Source organism: Cetorhinus maximus, chromosome 11, assembly GCF_964194155.1.
Source record: "Cetorhinus maximus chromosome 11, sCetMax3.hap1.1, whole genome shotgun sequence".
Classification (NCBI taxonomy): domain Eukaryota; kingdom Metazoa; phylum Chordata; class Chondrichthyes; order Lamniformes; family Cetorhinidae; genus Cetorhinus; species Cetorhinus maximus.
In genome coordinates, this window is record NC_135889.1 from 56,108,258 (window position 1) to 56,126,657 (window position 18,400).

At 39.0% G+C, this 18,400-nt stretch overlaps 1 protein-coding gene across 50 annotated transcripts in view; it reads left to right on the forward strand.

Moving 5' to 3' along the window:
• ttn.2 (titin, tandem duplicate 2) overlaps positions 1-18,400 on the forward strand; it is a 694,778-nt gene that overhangs the window by 662,617 nt on the left and 13,761 nt on the right. For all 50 annotated transcript variants that reach the window (XM_078552010.1, XM_078551990.1, XM_078551964.1 and 47 more), the window contains 24 exons: positions 32-328; positions 494-1,081; positions 1,189-1,491; positions 1,614-1,910; positions 2,011-2,298; positions 2,393-2,692; positions 2,777-3,079; positions 3,184-3,489; positions 3,586-5,352; positions 5,458-5,751; positions 5,857-6,144; positions 6,278-6,577; positions 6,692-8,758; positions 8,861-9,163; positions 9,279-9,584; positions 9,696-9,986; positions 10,095-10,394; positions 10,509-10,814; positions 10,909-11,214; positions 11,485-11,766; positions 11,874-12,467; positions 13,015-13,302; positions 13,477-13,776; positions 17,338-17,640. In XM_078552010.1, coding sequence (XP_078408136.1) covers positions 32-328; positions 494-1,081; positions 1,189-1,491; positions 1,614-1,910; positions 2,011-2,298; positions 2,393-2,692; positions 2,777-3,079; positions 3,184-3,489; positions 3,586-5,352; positions 5,458-5,751; positions 5,857-6,144; positions 6,278-6,577; positions 6,692-8,758; positions 8,861-9,163; positions 9,279-9,584; positions 9,696-9,986; positions 10,095-10,394; positions 10,509-10,814; positions 10,909-11,214; positions 11,485-11,766; positions 11,874-12,467; positions 13,015-13,302; positions 13,477-13,776; positions 17,338-17,640 — 10,977 coding nt within the window. The remainder of the gene's footprint in view (positions 1-31; positions 329-493; positions 1,082-1,188; positions 1,492-1,613; positions 1,911-2,010; positions 2,299-2,392; positions 2,693-2,776; positions 3,080-3,183; positions 3,490-3,585; positions 5,353-5,457; positions 5,752-5,856; positions 6,145-6,277; positions 6,578-6,691; positions 8,759-8,860; positions 9,164-9,278; positions 9,585-9,695; positions 9,987-10,094; positions 10,395-10,508; positions 10,815-10,908; positions 11,215-11,484; positions 11,767-11,873; positions 12,468-13,014; positions 13,303-13,476; positions 13,777-17,337; positions 17,641-18,400) is intronic.

Consider the following 18,400-nt stretch of genomic DNA (forward strand, 5'->3'; position numbering starts at 1 on the left):
GAACAAAAAGTAACACATTTAATTTTTTCAGAAAAACCAAGTATGCCTGAACGACTTGGAGTTATAAATGTCACCAAAGACAGTGTTTCACTTGCTTGGTTGAAACCGGAACATGATGGAGGCAGTAGGATCACAAGCTACCTCATTGAAGCCCTTGAGAAAGGCCAGCAAAAGTGGGTTAAATGTGCAGTTGTGAAGACCACACACCATGTCATACATGGTTTGAAAGAAAATGTTGACTATTTCTTCAGAGTATCTGCTGAAAATCAAGCTGGCCTAAGTGATCCAAAAGAAATGCTTCTACCAGTAACAGTTAAAGAACAACTTGGTAATTATTATTTATTTTATAGTAATGACGTTTTGTTAGATGAGCAGCTATAATTTATGTGATTACTTGAAACCGAAAAATGTAAGCCTTTTCCTTTTTAGTAGCATTTTGAGCTTTATGCTTTATTCAGTAAACCAAAATTGATATTTTTAAAATTATTTTCAGAGTCACCTGAAATTGACATGAAGAGCTTTCCACACAATACTGTATATGTTAGAGCTGGATCCAACCTAAAATTTGAAATCCCAATATTGGGCAAGCCGCAACCAAAAGTATCTTGGTCCAAAGATGGCGTATGTGTGAAGTCAACCATGAGATTTAACACTGAAATGACTTCAGAAAGCATGATTGTGAACCTGAAAGAAAGTGTTGCTGGTGACGCTGGTCGATATGACATTACTGCTGCCAACTCCAGTGGAACAACAAAATCATTTGTTAATATTGTAGTGCTTGACAGACCTGGACCTCCAGTGGGCCCTGTAAATATTAGTGATGTTACTGAAGATAGTGTAACACTGAGATGGCAACCACCACCTTATGATGGTGGCAGTCAGGTAACAAATTACATTGTTTTGAAAAGAGAAACAAGCACTGCTGCTTGGTCAGAAGTGTCTTCTACTGCAGCAAGAAGTATAATCAAAGTTATGAAGCTGACTACTGGAGAGGAATACCAGTTCCGCATTAAAGCTGAGAACCGCTTTGGAATCAGCGACCATATTGACTCCAAATGTGTTATAGTCAAATTGCCATACAGTAAGTAACTTACTAATAACATGAAATTGCGCATAGCAAAGAATATCATGATTATTGTTCATTTTATCTATTCACACAGTTAACTGTATATCAACTGTATTTTCCAGCAACACCTGGACCTCCATCAACCCCATGGGTAACTAATGTCACCAGAGAGAGTATAACTGTGGGCTGGAATGAGCCAGTTTCTGATGGTGGAAACCAAGTGATTGGATATCATGTAGAAATGAAAGACAGGAACAGCATTTTATGGCAGAAAGTTAACAAGACCATTATCCGTACAACACACTTGAAGGTCACAAATATCAGTGGTGGACTTATCTATGAATTCCGTGTATATGCAGAAAATGCTGCAGGCATTGGCAAAGTCAGCCATCCTTCTGATCAGGTTCTTGCAATTGATCCTTGCGGTATGTATTCACCTAAATTGTCCTTGATTTCTTTTTAATCAAATGTAGAATTGCATTATTGCTCAGATTAAGTCAATACATTTGCATATATGATCAAATTTCAATGCACTTTCCTTTCCCAGAAATTCCAACAAACCTACATGTAACAGATATTACAAAGACCTCTGTGAGCCTCAGTTGGCAAAAACCAGCTTATGATGGTGGAAGCAAAATCACTGGCTATATTGTTGAAAAACGTGATTTGCCAAATGGGAGGTGGACAAAGGCCAGCTTTACAAATGTCATTGAGACTCAGTTTAGTGTCTCCGGTTTGACTCAAGATGTGCAGTATGAATTCCGCATATTTGCAAAGAATGCAATTGGTTCAATAAGCAATCCATCTGAAGTTGTTGGACCTGTAACATGCCATGATACCTATGGTAACTATTTCTTCCTGACAATAATATATCTACATATGAAGAATTATGTTTTGTGATTAACACTTCTATTGATACCACTATTATTAATTTTGATTCATAGGTGCACCTCAGGTTGACTTGCCAATGGAGTACATGGATATAGTCAAATTTAAAGCTGATTCAGCCATAAAGCTTAAAGTTGGAATCTCTGGCAAGCCTCTGCCTTCCATTGACTGGTACAAAAATGGTAAAGAACTTGAGACAAGTTCTCAAGTCTTTTTGGAAAGCACAACTGACTCTGCAACAGTAATAATTAAAGATGCCACTCGGATCAACAGTGGAAGCTATGAAATCAAGCTTAAAAATCCCATGGGCTCAGCATCAGGAACAATCAGACTACTAGTACTCGGTATGTAGATGTATTATGTGCTGATAAATTGAAGGCTTTTTTTCCATCTGTACATTTTTCAGAAATTACTTGACATATTTCCTTTGTTTCATAGACAAACCTGGACCCCCAGCTGGGCCTATAGAATTCAAAACTGTTACAGCTGAGAAGATCACAATTATGTGGGCTGCTCCAACAGATGATGGTGGTGCACCGGTCACCCACTACATTGTTGAAAAACGTGAGACAAGTCGAGTTGTATGGTCTCTCGTTTCAGAAAAGTTGGAACATTCCATCATTACAATACGAAATATCATTAAAGGCAATGAATATGTGTTCCGTGTTCGGGGTGTCAACAAGTATGGTGTTGGTGATCCACTAGAATCTGATGCTGTCATTGCTAAGAATGCATTTGGTAAGATAACAACACCATTTTTTCATTGAATGCTCTTCTTCATTGCTGCATAAAGGTTAATTTTGAGACTTCTCTTTTCAATAGTTACACCCGGTCAGCCAACCAGGCCTGATGCTATCATGATAACGAAAGAGACAATGACTGTCACTTGGAAGAGGCCCACTGTTGATGGTGGCAGTGAAATCAGTGGCTATATTTTGGAAAGACGTGAGAAAAAGAGTCTGCGATGGTTTAAGGTCCTTAAGGAATCTACCCGTGACACAAGGCAAAAGGTTTCTGGCCTTACAGAAGGAAATGAGTATCAGTACCGTGTGTGTGCACTTAATGCAGCAGGAGCGGGCCCATTCTCCGATTCTTCTGATTTCTATAAAGCTGCTGATCCAATTGGTATGTAAAAGTAATATGAAACATGTTGAAATTTTGTAAATATCAAGTAATTGGCAGCAATGCTTTACATGTTCATATATTCAAATATTCATTTTATTTTGCAGATCAACCTGGCCAACCAACTAAACTGAAGATTGTGGACAGTACTAAATCTTCCATCACTCTTGGCTGGACCAAACCTGTCTACGATGGAGGAAGCGCAATTACAAGCTACATAGTCGAAATGAGGGAAGCTGATGAAGAGCAGTGGACAGTAGTTACTACTAAGGGTGAAGTCAGAACCACAGAATATGTTGTGTCCCATTTGAAACATGGTGTAAACTACTACTTCCGTGTCAGTGCTGTTAATATTGCTGGGCATGGAGAACCAATTGAAATGGCAGAACCTGTACAGGCTAAAGACATACTTGGTAAGTCTATGATATTTAGAATGCATTGAACATATATATATATACAGTACATACATAAAGAATATTTCCTAATATGTGAACATTTATATTCTGCAGAAGAGCCAGAGATTGATCTTGATATTGCACTCAGAACTTCTATAACAGCGAAAACAGGTGAAGATGTAGAAATTATGATACCTTTCAAAGGCCGCCCTACTCCAAATGTCACCTGGAGAAAGGGTGAGAAAAATATAAATGCTGATGAAAGATATGTCATCCATAATACCGAGTCATCTACAGTTCTCACTATTCCTGAGGTCAGCCGTGAAGATACCAGCAAGTATGTTTTGACAATTGAAAATGGTGTTGGAGAACCCAAATCAACATTTGTAAATGTAAAAGTCCTTGATTCTCCTGGACCTTGTCAGAAATTACATATTAAACATGTAACCAGAAGCACTGTCACATTAGTTTGGGAGCCACCTCTTATTAATGGTGGTGCTGAAATTACCAATTATGTCATTGAAAAGAGAGATGCAACAAAGAGAGCCTGGTCAAGTGTCACAACTAAATGTTCCAACACAATATTCAAGATTACCAACTTGTCAGAAAAGAGCTCATTCTTTTTCCGAGTACTAGCAGGGAATGAAAATGGATTGGGCGAGCCATGTGAGACTTCAGAAGCAGTGAAAGCCACTGAAGTACCAGGACCAATCAAAGATCTTGCGATGAAAGACTCAACAAAGTCTTCTGTTGTGTTGGAATGGAACAAACCTGACTATGATGGAGGTAGTATAATTACAGAATACCTAATTGAAAAGAAATTAAAAGAAGAACAAGAATGGTCACATGCTGGAACTTGCAAGGTCTGTACATTTGAAATTACCAAATTAAAGGAATTAGAAGTAATGGAATTCCAGGTGTTCGCTAAAAATGAAAAGGGATTAAGTGATGGTGTTATTAGTGGACATATCACGGTGAAAGATTATGTCATTACACCTGAAGCAGACTTATCTGACATACCAGGAGGTCAAATTAGCGTAAGAATTGGACACAACGTACACGTTGAACTGCCCTACAAGGGTAAACCACGACCAAGTATCAAGTGGCAGAAAGACAACATTCCGTTAAAAGAAAGTGAACAAATCCGGTACAAGAAAACAGAAAGCAAAGCCAGTTTAAGTATTAAAAATATCAAGAAAGAACATGGTGGGAAGTACACCTTAATCCTTGATAATGCAATTTCCAGAAAGTCATACAGCTTTACTATAATTACACTAGGTCCTCCATCAAAGCCTAAAGGACCAATTAGATTTGATGAAATCAGATCTGAAAGTGTCATAATATCATGGGATGCTCCTGAAGATGATGGAGGAAGTGAGATTACTTCCTACAGTGTTGAAAAACGTGAAACTTCGCAAACCAATTGGAAACTGGTTTGTTCTAGTGTGGCCAGAAAAACCTTAAAGGTCACCAAACTGATTAAAGATTTAGAGTATCAATTTAGAATTTGTGCTGAAAATAGATATGGAGTAAGTCAGCCACTTATGTCAATGGCTGTTCTGATAAAACATCAGTTCAGGCCTCCTGGACCACCTGGAAAACCTGTTGTATACAATATTACCTGTGATGGTATGACAATCTCATGGGATGCACCAGTATATGATGGAGGTTCAGAAGTCACTGGTTATCATGTTGAGAAGAAAGAAAGAAACAGCATCTTATGGCAAAAAGCCAATACAATGCCAATTCCTGGCAGAGATTACAGAATTTCAGGACTTCTTGAGGGCCTAGACTATCAGTTCCGAGTTTATTCTGAAAACAGTGTTGGATTGAGCCCCGTCAGTGAGCCAAGCAAATTCACTTTGGCTGTCTCACCAGTTGGTAAGTAACTTATTCCTGAAAAGTATAATACTGAAGTCATCTTTGTGTTTACTTCTATTTCCATCAAAGCATAAAAGCTAATATTGACTATCCTAACTTCATCAGATCCACCTGGTATGCCAGATTATATTGATGTGACAAGAGAAACTGTAACACTTAAGTGGGACCCACCACTACATGATGGTGGAAGCAAGATTGTGGCTTACAGTGTTGAAAAGCGACAAGGAGGTGGGCGTTGGCTGCGATGCAACTTTATTGATATTACTGAATGCCAATATACAGTATCAGGTCTTAGTCCTGGTGATCGTTATGAATTCCGTATAATTGCTAGGAATGCAGTTGGAACAGTCAGTCCACCTTCTCAATCATCAGGAAACATCATGACAAGAGATGAAAGCAGTAAGTACCAAAAAAAAGAAGCTAACTATGTATATGTGGTATTGTAGATAATTGTTATTTCTTTGAAGTTTTAACTTAGTAATTACTCAATGCTTTCTTTTACAGTTCCACCATCAATTGAATTTGGTGCTGAACACTTTGAAGGTATGACTGTAAAAGCTGGTGAGAGTATTCGACTCAAGGTGCATATTAAAGGCCGCCCCTTGCCACAGGTGACCTGGTATAAAGATGGAAAGGAAATTGACAAGAAATTGATGTTAGATATCACAAATGTTATTGGGTCTAGTTCTGTCTTTGTTAGAGACAGCAATCGAGATCATCGCGGTATATATACTGTGGAAGCCAAGAATGCTTCAGGCACCAAGACAGCTGATATTCATGTCAGAGTTCAAGGTATTTGGAGGAAATTAATAGCTCACAAACCTACGTTAATTTTTCAATTCCTTGTTTACTTTTCTCATTAGTACGATTATTTTGGTTCTTGTTACATCACTTGCATGTCCCTAACAGTTCTGATTTTATTTAGATACTCCTGGACCACCGGTTGGACCTGTTCGATATACCAACATTACTGGCGAGAAACTTACGTTGTGGTGGATTCCCCCAGATAATGATGGCTGTGCTGTTGTTAGTCATTATGTGATTGAGAAACGAGAGACCAGTCGACTTGCATGGGCTTTGGTCAGTGATACATGTGAAGCCTGCTCATACACTGCCACCAAACTGATTAAGGGGAATGAGTACCAGTTCCGTATCTCAGCTGCCAATAAATTTGGTACTGGCAGGCCAATAGATTCAGAGCCAGTTATTGCACAGATACCATACAGTACGTGTGTTTGACAATTTATGGTTAAGAATTTGCCCTACATTTTTGTCAAAATTTTACTGGTTCTAATTTGTCAAACCAGTCCTAATAGATAACTGTTTTTTTGTTTCACAGCTGTACCTGATGAACCTGGTACTCCAGAATCAACCAGTGTTTCAGGAGAAACTATCACACTTACTTGGTCAAGGCCAAGATCAGATGGAGGAAATGAAATTAACCACTACATTCTTGAACGGCGTGAGAAGAAGAGTATGCGTTGGGTAAAGGTTTCTAGCAAAAGACCCATTATTGAAACCAGATTCAAAGTAGCTAATCTCACAGAAGGGAATGAATATGAATTCCGTGTTATGGCTGAAAATAATGCTGGAGTCGGTCCCCCTAGTGGTATTTCCAGACTTATTAAATGTAGAGAACCAGTTAACCCACCAGGTGCTCCTACAGTTGTCAGAGTCACAGACACAACAAAAACATCTGTAAGTTTGGAATGGACTCAGCCAGTCTTTGATGGCGGCATGGAAATTATTGGCTATATAATTGAAATGTGCAAGACTAGTCTTGAAGATTGGCGTAAAGTCAACATAGAAGCATGTGTCAACACCAAATACACAGTTACTGACTTGGAACCAGGTGAGGAATATAAATTCCGTGTCTGTGCTGTTAATGGTGCAGGAAAAGGAGACAGCTGCGAAGTTTCTGCTCCGGTACAAGCTACAGATAGGTTAACTTCACCAGAAATTGATATTGATGCCAGTTTCAAACAAATACACATTGTTAGAGCTGGTGGTACAATTCAGCTTCATGTTGTCTTCCAAGGCAGACCAGTTCCTGTTGCCACTTGGAAAAAATCAGATTCTTCAATTAGACCCCATGTTCACATTAATACAACAAACACAAGCAGCATATTAATAGTGGAGAACTGCAATAGGTATGATGCTGGAAAATATACTCTTACTCTGGAAAACAACAGCGGCAGCAAATCTATTACATTCAATGTTAAGGTACAAGACACTCCTGGTCCACCAGGGCCAATTACCTTCAAAGATGTTACGAGAGGTTCTATTACATTAATGTGGGATGCTCCCGTTCATGATGGAGGTTCCCGAGTTCATCATTATATCGTAGAGAAGCGTGAAGCCAGTAGGCGTAGCTGGCAAGAAATCAGTGGAAAGTGTACTCGGCAGATTTTCAGGGCACAAGAACTTGCAGAAGGATTGCCATACTTCTTCCGTGTGATGGCAGAAAATGAATTTGGTCTTGGTGAACCATATGAAATGACAGAGCCTATAGTAGCCACTGAGGAGCCAGCACCACCTAAGAGACTAGATATTGTTGACACAGGCAGAACCTCTGCTGTCTTGGCTTGGTTGAAACCAGAGCATGATGGTGGCAGTCATATTACTGGTTATCTAGTGGAGATGAAGAAAAAAGGTTCAGATCACTGGACTGAAGATGGTCAAACCAAAAACCTTACTCTTACAGTTGATGGACTTGTTGAAAACACAGAGTATGAGTTCCGTGTCAGAGCGAAGAATGATGCTGGCTACAGTGAACCAAGGGAGGCATTTTCATCTGTTATTATTAAAGAGCCACAAATTGAGCCTAAAGCAGATTTATCTGGAATCACCAATCAAATGATCACCTGCAAAACAGGAAGTGCCTTTACTATAGATGTGCCTATTAGTGGACGTCCGGCTCCTAAGGTAATGTGGAAACTTGAGGAGATGAGACTTAAGGAAACTGATAGAGTTAGTATCAAAACCACAAAAGAGAGAACCACACTAAGTGTGAAGGACACTATGAGAGGTGACTCTGGCAAATATTATTTAACACTTGAAAACACAGCAGGAGTCAAGACATTTACTGTAACTGTTAATGTTATTGGTCGACCAGGCCCAGTTACTGGTCCCATAGACATCTCATCCGTTTCTGCAGAGTCATGTGTATTGTCATGGACAGAGCCTGAAGATGATGGTGGTTCTGAAATTACCAACTACATTGTAGAAAAGCGTGAGTCTGGTACTACTGCCTGGCAGCTCATCAATTCCAGTGTAAAACGTACTCAGATTAAAGTTACTCACTTGACAAAGTACATGGAATACAGCTTCCGAGTCTGTTCGGAGAACAGATTTGGTGTCAGCAAACCATTGGAATCAGCACCTGTGGTTGCTGAACATCCATTTGGTAAGTGAAAATCTATTATTTTATATTGCATATATCTAAACATACACCTAAAGAATGAAATCTGAAAAAACTTGCTAATTGTGTTTCTTGTATATAATGTAGTTCCACCAAGCCCACCAACCAGGCCAGAAGTATATTTTGTGTCTGCCAGTGCTATGTCTATTCGATGGGAAGAGCCATACCATGATGGTGGCAGCAAAGTTACAGGGTATTGGATTGAAAAGAAAGAACGTAACAGCATTCTCTGGGTGAAAGAAAACAAAATACCATGTATTGATTGCCATTACAAAATATCTACTCTAGTGGAAGGCTTGGAATACCAATTTAGAGCTTATGCAATGAATACAGCTGGCTTGAGCAAAGCTAGTGAAGCTTCTAGACTAGTAATGGCTCAGAATCCTGTTGGTAAGTACATTCATAAGTATAAGAAAAGAGATTATGTTTTTGCAATTATACTTTTCTATATTTGCAAATAGCTGCAACTTGAAATTTAAGTTTACTTTTGTTTGTATTTATAAAGATCCTCCAGGTCAACCAGAAGTAACAGATGTTGATAGGTCTTCAGTTACAATAAAATGGAGTGTACCAACGTATGATGGTGGAAGTAAAATTGTTGGATACATCGTGGAACGTAAACCTTATAGTGAAACTGGAGATGGTCGCTGGCTTAAGTGCAACTACACCTCTATCTCAGACACCTTCTACACTATTACAGGACTTAGTGACTCAGAGGTCTATGAATTCCGTGTTTTAGCCAAGAATGCGAGTGGAGTAATTAGTCAACCATCTGAATCTACTGGAGCTGTCACTTGTAAAGATGAATATGGTATGCTAAAATCAGAAATACATCATACACCTATTAATGGTTTGAATTCCCTTATGTAACAAAAGAAGTCTCTTTTAAAGGTTACTTATTAGGTTTTATCTGTATTTACAGTACCACCCAAGGCTGAACTAGACAGCAGGCTACTTGGAGACATGATTACTATAAGAGCTGGATCAGACCTGGTACTTGATGCTTTTGTTGGTGGGAAACCTGACCCTACGGTCTATTGGTCAAAGGGAGACAAAGAACTGGAGCTTTGTGAAAAGATCTCTCTGCAGTACACTAACAAGCGTGCTGTTGCCATTATCAAGTTCTGTGACAGAAACGACACAGGAAGATATACACTAACTGTGAGAAATCCAAGTGGAACTAAGACTGTATCTGTAAATGTTAAAGTGCTAGGTAAGTTTCCTGTTAAAAAATACAATAAATACTTTTGGAAATGTACTTCAAATAAGAAGTTATTTTCAGGTTATCTTGTGTTTTAACTTTGTTTCAAATTCTCTTTAGATTCACCCGGACCATGTGATGGTTCACTTACCATCAGCAGATTAACAGAAGAGAAATGCACTTTATCATGGAATATGCCTAAGGAAGATGGTGGAGCAGAGATCACACACTATATTGTAGAAAAGCGTGAGACTAGCAGACTTAACTGGGTAATCGTTGAAGCTGAGTGCAGCACTCTTTCCACTGTTGTTACAAAACTAATAAAGAACAATGAATACATTTTTAGAGTAAGAGCCGTTAACAAGTATGGACCTGGTGTGCCACGGGAGTCTGAACCTGCCGTAGCCAGAAACTCATTCAGTGAGTGCTATGTAATAAATTTCTTTCATATTTGCAAAGTGTTATTATTCATCTTAGTAATGCAATAGCAAAAATATTACTGAAATCTAATGCACTTCAATTTGTTGTAAACAGTAATTCCATCACCACCTGGTGAACCAGAGGTTGTTGCGATTGGAAAAGAGCACATCATCATCCAGTGGTTGAAACCGGAAACTGATGGTGGAGCTGAAATTAGTAACTATCTTGTGGATAAACGTGAAAAACGAAGTATGCGCTGGACTCGAGTCAACAAAGACTTTACTATTTACGATACCAGACTCAAAGTTACAAATCTAATGGAGAGTTGTGAGTACCAGTTCCGTGTTACAGCAGTAAATGCAGCTGGTAACAGTGAGCCCAGTGAATCGTCAAGTTATATCCTATGCAAAGATCCAACATGTAAGCATTAGATTTTTAATTAATTTTTAAAATTTCTTTTAATTGAGAATCTATACAATACTTATGAGCTTTATCTATTTAAATTAAATGACAGATACACCTGCAGCATCTTCAGCACCAAGAGTTGTGGATACAACCAAACACAGCATCAGCCTAGCATGGACGAAACCCATGTATGATGGTGGTTCCAACATTATTGGCTATGTTCTTGAAATGAAAGAGGAAGGCGTGGAACAGTGGTACAGAGCACATAGTACAGCCAACTTAAGAAATACTGAATATACAATTACAGGTCTTACGACTAACAGAAAGTACTATTTCAGAGTTGCTTCTGTCAATATTAATGGAATGAGTGAATTCAGTGAGTCATCTGCTGAAATTGAAGCAGTAGAAAGAATAGGTAAGTAGAATTATACAGGCAATTCATGTGGTTTTGCAATTTTTTTACACATTTCCTGCAAGATATCTAATGTTGGAATAAAGTGTGCATATCTGTTACTGAAAATATATTAGCATTAAATTATAACTAAAAAGCAATCCAAAACTTAAACCTTATAATCCTGAGAAATATCATCAGTAACATTTTCATTATTAATAACTTCTTGAAGATTTTATCATTTGAAGAATTTGTTTTTCATCTCTTTTGCACTTGTGCATTTTATTTTTCTAGAAATGCCTGACCTTGAGCTTGCAGATGATCTCAAAAAGACTGTCACTGTTAGAGCTGGTGGCTCACTCCGCTTAATGGTTTCAGTAGCAGGTAGACCCACTCCAGTGCTAACCTGGAGTAAACCTGGTGTTGATCTTCGCCAACGTGGTATTATTGATACAACAGATTCTTACACACTGCTAGTAGTTGACAAGGTGAATCGCTATGATGCTGGAAAATACACCATTGAAGCTGAAAATCCCTCAGGCAAAAAGTCAGCAACTGTAGTTGTCAAAGTATATGGTATGTGGAAAAACAATATTTTTAATCTTTTGTTCCTGTTATCACCTTAGACATTTTAAAGCATTAAAACAAATGGTTAGAAACTAAAATATCTGCTTTATTCTCAGATACGCCTGGCCCACCTGGTGCTGTTAATGTGAAGGAAGTATCAAAGGATTCTGTGGTTATCACATGGGATGTTCCAACAATTGATGGTGGAGCACCGGTCAACAATTACATAATCGAGAGACGTGAAGCTGCCATGAGAGCATTCAAGACAGTGACCGTTAAATGCAGCAAGACAATTTATAGAATTTGTGGACTTACTGAGGGAGCAATGTATTATTTCAGAGTTTTTCCAGAGAATATGTATGGTATAGGTGAGCCGTGTGAAACTGCTGATACAGTCCTCGTCTCAGAAGTTCCTATGGTTCCACAGAAATTGGATGTAATTGATGTCACAAAATCTACAGTCACACTAGCCTGGGAAAAACCACTACATGATGGAGGCTGCAAACTAACTGGTTATGTTATTGAAGCGTGCAAGGCTGGTACAGAAAGGTGGATGAAAGTTGCAACTGTTAAACACACGGTCTTGGAACATACTATAATCTCTCTAAATGAGTCTGAACAGTACCTGTTCAGAGTTGGAGCCCAGAATGAAAAAGGTGTCAGTGAACCAAGAGAAATTGTAACTGCTATCACTGTACAAGATCAGAGAGGTATGTGTAGTTTCAAAATGAATTTTGATTTTTTTAAAATTTATTCTTTCATGGGATGTGGCATCGCTGGCAAGGCCAGCGTTTATTGCCCATCCCTAATTGCCTTTGAACTGAGTGGCTTGTGAGGTCACTTCAAAGGGCCGTTAAAAGTCAACCATATTGCTGTGGGTCTGGACTCATTTGTACGCCATTCCAGGTAAGGATGGCAGATTTCTTTCCCTAAAGGACATTAGTGAACCAGATTACAATAATCAATGATAGTTTCATGGTCAGTATCACTGAGACCAGCTTTCAATTCCAGATATATTAATTGAATTCGAAAACTTTCACCAGCTATCACGGTGGGATTTGAACCCCTGTCTCCAGAGAATTAGCCCGGGCCTCTGGATTACTACTAGTCCAGTGACATTACCACTGCGCTCTCATCTCTCCTTTATATAGTAGTTAAAAATAACTGATGTGCACTTAAACTAATGTGCAATGGTATATTATGAATGGAACAATGGTTTTACTAAAAAAATGTTTTATTCTATTTCTTTTCTAACAGTGATACCAAAGATTGATTTGGCAGGCATACCTCAAAAGACTGTCACTGTACATGCTGGCAGACCAATTGAACTATCTATTCCAATTAGTGGCCGTCCACCTCCTGCTATTTCATGGTATTTTGAGGGAACAAAACTAAAAGAAAGCGATCGAATCAAAATAGAAAGAATTGCCAAGGTAGCTCAGCTTACCGTACGTGAAACCACCATAGATGACACTGGAGACTACATGCTTGAGCTAAAAAATGTTGCTGGATCTGCTACTGAATCCATCAAAGTGATCATTCTTGGTAAGTCTTTCACACAAACTATAACGGAAACACATCTATACCAGTGTACTATCCATGGTGCAATAATCATTTTTCAAGTCTTAGATAATCATCACCTATACTAATGTACTAGTTACTGTCTGTGGTGCTATGATCATTTTTCAAGTGTTAGATATTGTATCAATTTATTTTCAGATAAACCAGGACCACCTGCAGGCTCGATTCGAATTGATGAAATTGATGCCACCACTGTCACCATCAGTTGGGAGCCCCCAGAGAAAGAGGGTGGTGCTGCAATCAGTGGTTATGTGGTGGAGCAACGTGATGCTCATCGCCCAGGCTGGCTTCCAGTGTCTGAATCTGTTACTAGGAATACATTCAAGTTTACTAGGTTAAATGAAGGCACTGAATATGCCTTCCGTGTCGCTGCCACAAACCGCTTTGGTATTGGATCATTTTTACAGTCTAGCATTGTGGAATGCAAGAGTGCCATCAGTAAGTGCAATACTAAAGTATTTTACTGGTAATTAAAAATTCATGATATTAAATTGTAGATTGTTTTATGTAAAAACCATCCTATGACTTTACAGTCTATTGATTGTGGTAATTATAATGGACTACAATTGCAGAAATGAAGATAATTCAACAGTGATTAGACTCGGTAATTAGACAAATGTTCAGACATGCAAACCCTCACAAATGTGTCATGAGAGATGCAATTTCTATCCAAAATTAATTCTATTTTACAATCTTGCAAGAGGACTCTGGAATCTTGGCCCAGATCATCTGTACCCTGGAGATACCCCAGAAGATGTGCTGGTGCAGGGGGGGCAAGGACTGCATGGGAATTGCCTGGGAAGTTTAAACTTCTGTTGGCCAATTACCCTGCACCTGGAACCATCCGATACTTTGATTTAAATTGGAGATTTTGGCTGCTTCTGACTCACTTAGCAGAACAGTTACCCAGGAAAAATTAAGCATTAAAACCACTTTCAATTCCTGGGTAACTGTAATACTGACCCCAACCACCCACCCCCCCCACCCACACACACACACACAACCCGAACCCCCACTGGATGCCCCGATAACCCTCTCACCCCCCGACTGACCCCCACCACCACCACTCCCCACCAATTACCCGCCCTACCCCCCAAACACCTCCCTGACTTCCCAACTGACCCCCCAATCCTCCCAACTATCGCCCCACTCCCTTCTACTGCCCCAACAATTCCCCACCCTCCAACTACTCCACCAATTACCCAACCACTTTCACCACCCTCCCTATTCCCGCGACTACCCCACACCTCCCCACCTTCCCACTACCCTCATCCCAGAACTCGACCCCCGACCACATAACTGACCATCCGAACACCCTCACACACTTATCTCCTCTCCTGTCAGTGACTGGGACCTTTAAACTTACCCGGTTTACAGCAGCTAGTGCTGTAAAAAAGGGGCATGTCTTCATTTCCCTGACTAACTTGTTCTGCACAGAAAGGCCTCCAGGAGCTGCTGCGCTGCATTTTTCTCACCAGGCCTGGGTCAGAAGTCTGAGTAAGAAATATGCAGCTCCAGACTTGGGTAAGTCTGTGTAAGTTCTGGGCCAATGTTTCTGTCCTGTGTTGCATGCTGTTGCTTGAGTGGCAGCCAGGACACAACACTGCTGAAAGGCTCATGGTGGGGACAGGAAGAATTCATCAGTGATAAAGCCAGTCACAGCGCATCTATTCTGCTCTTGAGAATCCCCCCTCTCTAGACTTTTTTCCATAATAAAATTCTTCTCAAAGTCTATCTCTTCAACCAAATTTTCCATCCCAATTCCTAGCTTGCCATTCATTTTCCTGTTGCAATCTGTAAACCATCTTAAGGCTGTTTTTCTACCTTAAAGACAGTATAGAAATTTAAGTTGTCATTTTCCACCCCAGGTTAAACCAGAAGGAAATCTTTATATAATCCACTAGTTTATTAGGAACTGAATACAATCACAGTGAGAGTTCACTAGACTTTCCACCACGTTTCAAGCCTCCCGTGTATGTAATTTAGCCCCACTGATGGATGGTTTAAAACCTGCACAAACGCAACATCAGTATTCGTTCAGTAAGAGCCCCATGAGGTGCTCTGTGGAAGGTCAAGAAGCTCCCATGTTCATCCACTGTTCTGTGCTAAGCCAACCTCAGTTGGGCCTGCACTACATAGCTTTGGTTGTCTCCCTGTGAAAGTGAACAGAATTTTTAAAAATGGGTCAAGGGTGGTAACTCTGAGCTAGAAATTATCAGGGAGAACTTCCACACTGATCCTGCGAGCATGAAGAGTCTGAACCTTCCAGACAGCTGTAAATGCAGGTTGCATCACGTTACATCTAGTTGTTATGATAGAGACCGACAACTTTTAAAAAGAAATTTGAACTTCCAGTTAATAGCTGAAAGGATGACAGGACAAGATTTCACGTTTTAAGATGTTTACGAAAGACTATAAAAGCATTATTGGCTAAACACTATATTTGTAGGAAACCTATGCTCTAAACCACAGAAAAGAATACCCCCCTTATTTTTAGCACAACCGAAAAAACACATGTCACAGGTATACAGTATGTTACGCTGTCCTTTGAATGCTCCCAGGATCAGTCCAAAATGATTCTTGGCTCCCAAAGGTTTAATTCTGTTCTTTTCTTTTCTCAGCCTGCTAACCTCGAATCCCAGAACTGTCCTACACAGTGAGAGTATTACTGGTGCAAGCTAGGCAAATCTTCTAGCTTCATTTTAACACTTCACAAGTATGGTCTTTGAGCTCAAGCTTCCACCCACATTGCAGCACATAGAGAATTTCAGCCTCTGGCTGCTCTGTCTCACGGGCCCTGACAGACTAACCTGAATTTGATATTCAGTGATATTTTAGGAAAGCCTGTAATCCAAAAACACAGTGGCTTCCTCTGTACCCTTCCCATCTCAAAGCCCAACATGGCAACCTGATTTACATGGACCTTGTATCCAGGTAGAGATGCTGATTAGCTATCATTGAGATCCCAACTCTGTTTAATCTTGAATGTAAGTGTACAATTTAAAAGATAACTGTTTACAACCTGATATTCTCAATGCTTTTCTGGGACTTTGGTGACCCTCAGAATACACGCTGTTAGCACACAGGTTGCTGCTATTGTCTCCAAGTGTGAACAGCTTGCACCTTCTTCCTAGTAAAACAATCTGGACCCCCTTTAATCTCTAACCATCAAGCCACACAGGCTTCCTATCAGGCAGACATCAGAACAGGTCACATAACTCCCTTCATTTTACCTTAAATTAAAGACAAAACAAAACAATCTTATAAACCTCATAATTGTAAGAGTCTACAGTACAGAAATAGACCATTCAGCAGAGCTGAATTTTTCCATCGTGAATTGTGATTGCGATCTGAAATGCCATTCCTGAAAGGGTGATTGAAGCAGCTGCAATAGCAAACTTTAAAATGATTAGATAAATTAGATAAATACACAAAAGAAAAAGAAAATACAGGGCTAAGGGGAAAAGCAGGGGAGTGGGACTAATTGAATAACTCTATCAGCACAGGCAAAATAGGCTACATGGTTGCCTCCTGTGCTGAATCATACTATTGTGGTGGGAGGGTGGATCCATCTTTAATATGTGCAGGGATAACATTTTTTTTAAGTTTTTTGTAAAGCAATTCGAGATGCAGGAATATAGGTTTTTCAAGCTATGGCTAATGATAGATTAAATAAGCCACTAATGATTTTTATAAACCAAATGACAATCTATGTTTGTTTATGTTTGAAAAGAAAGCTACTCATGATTTCTATACCAAATCTCCTGATTTTTAAGAGATTTTCTCTTGATTTCTGAAATGGTGGGGTTGGTGTACCTGAAATGCTTCTTGGCTGTTAAGAGGATTCTTTCCTGAACCAAAAGAACCAATGGAATTCTTCAAAATCATAATCATTGATACTCCATTATACTTCTAAAATTATTTTTAAAAATCAATTCCCTATGGATCACTAAATGATGTTATACAAGATAAAGCACATGCATCCTTTTTCCCCGACAGATGTGCCTGCACCCCCTGGTACTCCACATGTATTTGATGTCTCTCGTGATGGTATGACAATTACTTGGGAACCACCAATTGAAGATGGAGGTTCACCAATTAATGGATACATCATTGAACGGAAAGAACTAAAAGCAGACCGATGGGTGAGAACCAACAAAGTACTTGTGACCATGACAAGATATCGTTCCACTGGTCTTATAGAAGGATTAGAATATGAACATCGCGTGACAGCCGTGAATGCAAGAGGTGATAGCAAACCAAGCAGACCTTCCAAATCAGCAGTTGCCATGGACCCAATAGGTAATGTGATACAATGTAAAAGCTTAATGAACAGATTTTCATATTTAGAAATTATTTCCACAAATTCAATTTACTGTCTTCTGTTTTGTTGCTAAAATATTAATAATCTAATTAATAATACTTATGGAAGATTTTCGTCTTTACCAAGAATGAAAGAACACCAGTGGCACTGTTGCTACTTTTGACATGTGTAACCATTAATTCTTAATTCTAAATATTAGTAAAATTCTAAAGCACACTTTATTGAGTATACTGTATCAATTATGTTTTTGAATTATAATATCACAGCTTTAATTTCCCCTGTTATTAAAATTGGTAAAGTACAGTGCTTATATGTAAATTGACTTCTTAAATTAAAGTGCTTCAAATGTTTGGAATGATTAATCAAGCAAGTTAATGGAGAAAAAAGCATTGAAGTGATTCAAAGTTCATATACCGCTATGTTAATGCCCTAAAGGGATGAACTTGTACAGGTTATTTCTCACTCCTGACTTCCCTTATGAATAGTCACTTAAGTTGTAATAAGCATTGTAGAATGCACATGCATGTCATTTGGACAAAAGGCCACCTTTATAATTCTGATTGAGTGAGTAGCAACTGCAATATAACCGTTAAATGGAAAATACCTAGCTGTTTCCATTGATTTGAGGAAAGAAAAACATGATTTCATTACCAACCAGCATTTAATGAAAATTTGCACTTACAAGCTTAATTATATATATCGATACTGTAATACAATTTGAACTTCTATTTATTGCAC